The 9,381-nt window shown below is 34.5% G+C and overlaps 1 protein-coding gene across 2 annotated transcripts; it reads left to right on the forward strand.

Moving 5' to 3' along the window:
* The first annotated feature begins 414 nt into the window (after nucleotides 1–414).
* On the forward strand, nucleotides 415–4,312 carry ENODL1 (early nodulin-like protein 1). 2 transcript variants are annotated; one of them, XM_011630500.3, is made up of 2 exons: nucleotides 415–1,144; nucleotides 3,018–4,312. In XM_011630500.3, exons 1-2 carry the CDS (start codon nucleotides 976–978, stop codon nucleotides 4,088–4,090), a joined length of 1,242 nt encoding a protein of 413 aa, XP_011628802.3. In that variant the 5' UTR covers nucleotides 415–975; the 3' UTR covers nucleotides 4,091–4,312. The 2 variants fall into 2 exon arrangements, with proteins under 2 accessions (XP_011628802.3, XP_088726640.1); XM_088870514.1 differs by lacking the exon at nucleotides 415–1,144 and adding an exon at nucleotides 1,235–1,586.
* The last annotated feature ends 5,069 nt before the right edge of the window (nucleotides 4,313–9,381 follow it).

A 9,381-nucleotide genomic window follows, 5' to 3' on the forward strand; every position in this document is an offset into this window, starting at 1 on the left:
TTTTTTATATTTTTCGCTAGTGGGAGTCTAATAGAGGAATGGACATCCAAAATTTGGTATCAAATTAGTTTATAGAAAAACAATTAAAAATAAAATAGTGTAGAGATGTGAAACTGTGATTGAGACAATCTTAACCCTCCATTCATAATAGATGATTGGATAAATCGGGGGATAGAACTTCTATGCTTTAAGAGAAGCATATAAAGCTTGCCCAAATCTTATTTGATAGTAAACCTCGCTTTTGCGTTATTCCAAAAGAAGTCAAAATCAAATTTTGTCATCTTCAAAGATAAAAAGGTTTTAAAGTCATGAAAAGATATGATAAAATCAAATGTGATTAGATGGTCTAACTACGTGAAGAAAAGTTCTTAGACTCCGTAATAACAACATGACCTTTCTTCCCCATACATACTTGGAAATTTATTGGGATAACTTAAAAACACTTTTTTTTTCTAAAATTTATCTAAAACTACTCTTATTCTTCAATAATATGTTTTTGGGAAAAAAAATGAGATAAATAAAAAAAACGATTTTCAAAACCTATTTCCTTAGGTAATATTTTCCTTGGGTAATTTAAACATTCCAAAACGATTTGCCTATAGTTATTAGTCATTAAGGATTTTGCTAAAAATAATTTCTGGGCTAAAGAGATGACAAGTGCAATGAATTGCCAATAAACAAACGGTCTTATTAAAAAAACGGGCCAAATTAATTGAATATAAAGAAATGGAAATATTTATGAAGAGCCCACACCTCTCATCCTTAATGACCAACTTTGCAACGGCTCTCTCTCTAGCCTCTACTTTCTATATTTTTCATCTTTCATAACTCCACTTTCCTTCTCTGTCCCTCCTCTATTGTATTTATATACATATTACCTCCTCCCTTTGAATTTATATACAGTCCCTCTCGTTTCTCTTTCTAACTTCTCTCATTTCACTTTTTTGACATCTATCTCTTGTTTCTCTCTCTAAGATGGGGCTCGGAGGATGGGTTGCTATGGCCATGGCTTTCATGGGTTTTTTAGTTTCTGCACAATCTTATGAGTTTTTGGTTGGCGGCACGGCTGGTTGGGTCTCTTCTCCGAAAGAGGAATACAACGATTGGGCTGAAAGGAACAGGTTTCAGATCAATGATACTCTTGGTAAATTCAGTTTTTCTTGTTTCCCCCTCACTCTTTTAAGATTATTTTTTGTTCTCTCTCTATAAAAGCCTACTTTCCTCTCTAATTTCTCTCTCTAAGAAAGCTTAGTTTGTTGATTTCCTATTTGTTTCGATGATTGATGTTTAGTTGATATGTTTCCATGAGATCATGCATGTTGCTCTCTACCCTTTTTTTAATTCTGGGAATTTCCTCTCTAGGACCAAGCCAGCTCCCTCATGTTTTTTTTATCAATATTGATGAATGCATATGGATCGTAAGCTTCCATAGAGATCTTGCATGCTTAGCCATTGTTTCATATAGATTTTCCTGTATTTCTCGTTGTCATTCCGGCTCCTCTCTCTCTAGTTTGGCTTCTCTCTCTGGAAAACCATGGCTTTTTTGTGGGGCATTATACGGGGAAAGGTTTTTATACTTCCCCTAGGTATGTACTTCTCCCCCTCATCCAGCCGTTCAGTTTAAATTTGATCTAAGATCCGATGCTTTTACGTATTTTACTTTTTGTTTTTTTACAAAATGTATAAATATGTTTTTGTTATTTTTATAAATCGTATAAATATGAAATTTGTGTACTACACATGTAGTGCACCTAAAAGATTAAAAAATATTAAAAATAATTTTTTCGATAAAAAATATAATGATCGAAATATCCTTTAAAACTTTTTAGAAATATTTTATTCAATTTATTTTAATGAAAATATTTTTTTTTATACTTTGTACTGTGAGTTTAATAGAGGAGTATGGTACTAAAATAGTTTATAAAATAATTAAAAGTAAAATAATGTAGAAGAATAAAAGTTTTATGGAATAGAGGAAGCACAAAAAGCATGCCCTTTCTAAATATTAGTAATTTGCCTTCTGGTTTCCATTTCCGTTCTCTGCATTTTCACTTTTGAAGATACCATATCATCCACCGGTAGGGCATCCGCCGCCCGTTCTCCTCACGGAGGGTGGAAATTGAAATCAGAGCTATACATCGATATTCCCGAGGGTGTACCATGATACCATGCACTACTTTTCCCTTCTCTTTTTAGCGGTTCACTATATCCAATGATTTTTATATATTTTTTGAAAATTATTTGTTTCCTCGTGATGAGTGATAAAATAAAACCGTGAATGTGCCATCATATCCCATCTTATTTCACGGTAGATTTTATACAAAAATTACATCTTATGATAAATTTTGGATGTGGGCCCTCTTTAAATTGTTTAAGATTGCAACTTCATAGAAACCACATGAAATAAGGTGCGTTTTAATTTAAAGTTGCAACCTGATAAAATTTTAAAAAATTTTAGGATTATTTGAAAATCGATTTTTATATCTAATTATAAAATTTTAAACTCCAAAAATTGTTAAAATCAAGTAGATCTATAAAACAAATGAAAAACTTGAAAATGGATGGTGTAGATAATGTATTGCAAGATGTACTATTTTTTGAACTCAAATTTTTTTTTTTTTTTTTTTCCATATTCATATATCTCGAGATGATAAGGATTTTTTGACATTAAAATATGGATTTTTTAGGTGCATCTTTAATTCTACATTGTAATGTTGGAACCTTATATAAACTTTTTTTTTTCTTTAAATTTTCAAATAAGCTATTGTTAATGTAATTTTCAAATTTATGTCGGCAATGTGTACTAAAAAATTTTGGAGTAGAAAAAATTAAGGTCACCTCGAACATGTCAAAGGCCGTACTAGGATTTTAGGGCAAAGTAATAGACAGTTTATACCTGATAGCTGTGTGAGTCTATGTAACACACTCTCAATTTTGTTCTCCTGCGTATCATTGATAATTTTGAATAATTGTGTGCAAAATTCTCCCTCTGAGTTTTGGTTGGTTTTTTTTGGCAGTATTTAAATACAAGGCCGGTTCTGATTCAGTCCTCTTGGTGAGCGAACAAGACTACCATTCATGCAAGACTTCTTCTCCCATCTCGAGCTTCAAAGATGGCAACACCATTTTCAAATTCCCTGGCTCTGGTCCCTTCTTCTTCATTAGTGGCGAAAAGGACCACTGCCAAAATGGGCAAAAGCTGATTGTTGTAGTGTTAGCAGAAAGACATAATAAGCATTCCATATCTCCTCTTCCTTCTCCATCACCAAAATCTTCCCCATCTTTGGCCCCTTCCCCTGCATCTTTGGCCCCTACTTCCCACTCTCCATCTCCATCTTTGGCCCCTACTTCCCCCTCCCCAAAATCCTCTCTTTCTCCATCTCCATCTTTGGCCCCCACTTCCCCCTCTCCAAAATCTTCTCCATCTTTGGCCCCTACTTCCCCCTCCCCTTCATCACCATCTTCGGCCCCTGCTTCTCCTCCATCTTTGGCCCCTACTTCCCCCTCCCCTTCATCACCATCTTCGGCCCCTGCTTCTCCTCCATCTTTGGCCCCTACTTCCCCCTCCCCTTCATCACCATCTTCGGCCCCTGCTTCTCCTCCATCTTTTGCCCCTCTTTCTCCCTCTCCAAAATCCTCTCCATCTTTCGCCCCTGCTTCCTCTCCATCTTTGGCCCCTGCTTCCCCCTCCCCTTCAGCACCATCTTCGGCCCCTATCTATCAGTCCCCAATTTCTTCACCAACTCCTTCTCCATCCTCAGCTCCTATTTCGTCAGAGCCACCAACTCCTTCTCCATCCTCAGCTCCTATTTCGTCAGAGCCACCAACTCCTTCTCCATCCTCAGCTCCTATTTCTTCAGAGCCACCAACTCCTTCTCCATCCTCAGCTCCTATTTCGTCAGAGCCACCAACTCCATCTTCATCCGAGCCTCCATCCCAGGGTCCACCAACTTCATTAGAGCCTCCATCTCCTAGTGGAAGTGGGGTTTCCGTTTCTCCAACGCCTACTCCTTCTAACTCTAACTCGATCTCTGTTGGTTTTAGAATGGGAATTTTGCTGATATTTAGCAGTTTATTGGTTTTTGTTTGAATTTTTTGAAATCATTTTGGGGACTGAATTGGAGATACTACTGAAATTTCAGAATGGTTGGGTAGTTTGTTTATTTACCGTGTCATGTGGATCATTTATCGAGAAAAGGTTGGTGATTTTGTATTGGATTGGAATAAGTTTTAGTTGAATGGTTGGTTAGTGAATTGGTTGGTTATAAACATTCATTGGATGAATAAGATGCAATTTTTTTTATGGATGCAATGATTGGAAATAGTCTTACATTTGTTTTGGAAGGTTTTCTAGTAATTTTTTTTTTCTTTTGTTCTTTTCCTATAGAGCTTCAGAGGCAACCTATGGTTGGTTTGGATGAGCATTATGTGTTTTCTAATGCTTTGTCTAGATAGTTGAACTCAGAGTGTTTTATTTTTAATTTTTATTCTATAAATCATTTTGAAGCGAAATTTGGGAAATGCATGCAGGAATATTTCCCTAATGAAAATTTACCAGAGTACTTTTAAAACTTTTGGGGGCATTTTGGTTATTTTTGAAAAGTTTTCTACTTTTTTTTTGTTCGTCTAGAGGTTGAGGGAATCTATGGTTGGTTTGAATGAGCATTTTGTGTTTTCTAATGCTTTGTCCCAAATTGATAATAATAGGGAAAGCTTTTCATGGGACCCTACCCATATATATATATATATATATATATATATATATATATATATATATATATATATATCAGCCATCATATTTGAATAGATATCTAGTTGAATTTAGAGTGTTTTATTTTTAATCTTTATTCTATAAATCATTTTGAAGCAAAATTTGGGAAATGCATAAATCTAATAGGAATATTTCTCTAATGAAAATTTACCAAAATACCCCTAAAGCCTTTGAGGGCATTTTGATCATTTATTTTTATGAGAAATAATATTTGTGCTAGGTGCGCCCAAAGAAGAAGATGGGAGCCCAAATTTCAGCCAAACAGATTTTAAAGAAAAAAAAAAAATCAAATAGTGTTTTGGTATGTTATTGTGATATTAGCGATCCTAGCTATCGATTCAGAACAAACAGTTGAAAAATGGGGTCACATAAAACAATTGAAAAATGGGGTCACATATATATTTATATGTGGTCGCGGCCACAAACAACGCTTGCCACATCTTCACTAAAACAAGATGTTAAAAGGGTGGGTCAAAAGCCACCACAATTGTGAAGCCGCACCATGCATTTCCAAAATGTCATATATATCCAAGCCCAATACCTCCTTTAAAAGGAAAACGTTTATACAGAGCCGAAGCTCTAAACAATAAAATTAGAGCCCATCTCAAAAATTTAATTAGAAGAGGTTGTTTTGATGTTCAGATATCGTCAAATTGATCATATCAACATCAAGAGAAGAGGTGGTTTTGATGCTCAAATATCCTCAAATTGATCATCTCGACATTAAGTTGCATGGACATAAGAAAGAAATAGATTTCAAGTTTTGGAAAAGTGTATCTTGTAACACATTTTTGGACCATCAATTTTCAAGATTTTCAAATTTTTATAGATATCCTCCATTTATATTAATTTTATAATTAAAGATGAAAATATATTTTAAGGCTATCACATAAATTTTCAATATTAAAACCACATTTCTCAATACTATTTGAAAGTGCCCTCTACTTTATTTTGATTGTTTAGAGCCTCGCTTCTATATAAACTGCAACCCCCCCTTTAAAATAACAAATGGAATTTCCTTTCCCTTGAACCACTCTATTTCCTACCAAAATTCCCAAGTACCCAACCCATTTCTTTGTATCTCCCTCTCTCTCGAGACCCGCCCCCCTCCCTATCTCCTTCCTCCTTTTCCCTCGCTCTCTCTAATCTCTCTATCTCTCTCCCTCTCAAAAACAACCCACGAGCATGAACAAACTCTCTCTGTCTCTCTCTCTCTCAGCAACCCATGAGGATGGATCTCTCTCTCTCTCTCTCTTTTTATATGGAGGCTTATCTCTCTCGTGTTTATGTGTGTACGCCAAACCTACATGCCTGAATTTAGCACAAAATAGAGGCCTTGTTTGGCACCTAAGAAAACCACCCATGTTCGAGGATAAGGAAAGTGTTCGGCCCCCATTTCCACTCTTTTTTCTAATTTTAGGGAAATAACAATGTGGATTTCTTAGGGAAGGAGGAAAAGTGAAGACTCCCTCATGCCCCTTTTTATTTCTCTAACCTCGCAATCTCTCTCCCCTCTCAATCTGCCCAAATTCTACCTCGAGCTTTCTCCAGTTTTCACCGATGGGTTTACCAAACAAAATTTCTCAAATTCCAGCCACAGTTTTCTACTCCTACCTTTTTCTTAGGCTTCCATCTTCTCAGAGATTCTCCATGAAAACTGCTTTCTCAATTACCAAATAAGGCCTTAGTGTTTTGAGACTCCGGACTGGGCCGAGTTACTTAACATGGGCCTTTTGCCTAGGTTAGTTGTGCCAAGTATCTCGGTACAGCTCATCTACAAAACAAAGAGGGATATCTATTAAGGAGAGAAATATTTGTTAGACAGACAAAGATCTATGATTTAAAGAACTTAAAATCCTCATATTATTATCTCGACCTTAATAATTATGGTTATGAAAAAGGTAGATATGAAGACCAATAATAGTGTATCTTATAGCACATTTAATGAGATCTTGAGGTGCGTATTTATTTTTTAACCAAAATTCCATACCTTGTGCTGCAGTACCCGAATTTTGGTCATGTGAACTCTTCAACCCATTGATTAATCTCAATTAAAAGTTCCTCATTACACCCTCTATGCACTTGAAAAAATAATATCTTAAGATTGACAGAGATCGTAAACTCAGAATTCAAATTTCTTCATTTGAAAATAATCATCCGATAATGCTTAAGTGGTTTCCAAATTTCATATTGAAAAGAATCCTCCCCAGTACATCTTCTGACCGAGGGAGTATATGTACACTACACTCCCATGGGAGCATAGTTTCGTGCCCAATGAGCATAGTAGACATTCTCTTTTGTAATCACCTCCACACACTTTGCAACAGAAAAGTAGTTTGCGTATAAGGGGACACATTTCTACAATAGCATCCCCTGACGCTTGCAATATCTAGCTTGGAGATGGATGTGAGAAAACTGTAGCCCCACAAAAATTTAAATTCAACGGTATCAAAACTATGTAAAAAATATTGTATTTTTATTTTTTAAAATTTATTTACTTTTAAGTCCACATTTATCATGGTTGAGATTTTAACTTCTAAAATTTTAAATCCAAAATTTTAATCTCTAAACTAGACTTGGGAAAGAGGACACATTTCAATAGATGAGTCGGCCAACTCATGGAAACCTTGTCTTTTGCCTATACACAAGCATAGTATTCTCCACTGATCTTTTGCATTTTATTCCACAAATTTTAGCAGAAACTCAACTAGTTCTTTAATGCTTTTCCTTTTACCGGTTTCCAACTTTTTGCCATTTTATGGCTCTTAAACTACTTCTTCATTTCTTCTTTTTCTTCTTTTTGCTATTTTATTACTCTTGTATTGCACCAGGAGGTCCACTATACTTTCTGCCCTTTTTCTTTTTGCTATGTTATTTACTCATTTATGCACGAGTAGGTCCACTACATTTATGCACCAGTAGGTCCACTACATTTATAGGAAAAAGTTCATGTAAGGCCCTTAACCATCATATTAAGACGTACCTTAAAAATTTATTAGAATAACTCTCAAATGGATAACTTTGATATTTAGATGTATAGATGTGTCAATTCTCGATATTTTCAAGTATTTATAGATCTACTCCATCTACTATATTTTTGAAGCTTTAAATTTTATAACTAGAGATGAAAATAACTTTTCAGACCATCACAAAAAAAAAATTACTACTTAAAAATCATCTTTTGCTACTATTTAGAAGTACCCCCTACTTTGATGGCTCCGAGCCTCGACCTTACATAAACCACACCCGTATTTATAATGTGCAAAGGTTTACATGAGGTTGGATATTATACATTTTGGTGAGGAAAAAGTTTATATAAAGCCAAGGCCCTAAACAATCAAATTACAACACATTTCAAAAATTCATTAAAAGTGATTGTTCGGATACCCAAAAATCCTCAAATTGATCATCTCGACCTTAAGATGCATGGACATGAGAAAAAATGGATTTCAAGATTTGGAAATAGTACATCTTGTAGTGCATTGTCAGACGGTTAATATTCAGGATTTTCAGATGTTCATCAATATGCTCGATCTATGCTATTTTCGTAAGCTTTAAATGTTATAATTAAAGATGAAAATGAATTATCAACCCATCACAAAAAAAATTTAATATTAAAACATTTATTGACACCATTTGAATGTGAACCTTACATAGATTATTTAGTTTATACAAACCACACCCTTTTGTAGAAATGGGAAGGTTGGCAGGGCAACTATAACGGCCATTAAGAATGCTCAAATTATTGTTTTCTTTATTTTGTTTTATTAAGGAAAATGGTTTGATAGGGTTGCAAACCTATCAAAATAAGTACATCCAAAATGATTCATCAAAATTGCAAGTCAAGCACTAGAATACCTTTTCATTTATCATCCTGACTTGAACATTACAGTTGTGAAAAAAAATAAAATTCAAACTCTCTATCTAAGACCTTCCATTTTGCTTTAAAAAATAAGTGTTCACAATTCAACAAGATCTGTACCATTTTTCTATTTTGAAAATTGTTTTGAAAGCCATAATAGAGATTTCCATAGTTGAAATTACTTTCGAACAAGGATTTGAAGTGAGGCTGTATTTTGTTTTCATAAATCCTAAGCCCATAGAAACCTCATCCTTCTTTAAAAGAGGACCTCCAAAGATTCGAAAAACACCCACAAAATGTCATCTATTTTCTAAAAGGTGCGGTTTGTATAGAGCCTAAGCTCTAAACAATCAAATTAAAGCCTACCTTCAAATAGTATCTAGAAATATGGTTTTAATATTGCAAGTCTTTGTGATAGCCTTAAGATATGTTTTTATATTTATATATAAAGTTTAAAGCATAAAAAATGGTATAGATTGACAGACCTATGAAAACTTGAAAATCTTAAAAATTGCCTGTCCAAACTGAGTTATAAAATACATTATTTCCAAAACTTGAAATCCATTTTTTTTCTCATGTCCATGCATCATGATAATGAGATGGTCAATTTGAAGATATTTGCGCATCAAAACAAACTCTTCTAGTAAAATTTTTGGGGTAAGCTCAAATTTGATTGTTTAGAGCCTCGGCTCTATATAAACTTTTCCCTTTTCAAAATTCCCCATTCGTCCCCAAGAACTACACCAAA

The sequence above is a fragment of the Amborella trichopoda genome, chromosome 1 (assembly GCF_054954075.1).
Source record: "Amborella trichopoda isolate Santa Cruz 75 chromosome 1, AtrichopodaSantaCruz75HAP2 v2.0, whole genome shotgun sequence".
NCBI classification, from domain to species: domain Eukaryota; kingdom Viridiplantae; phylum Streptophyta; class Magnoliopsida; order Amborellales; family Amborellaceae; genus Amborella; species Amborella trichopoda.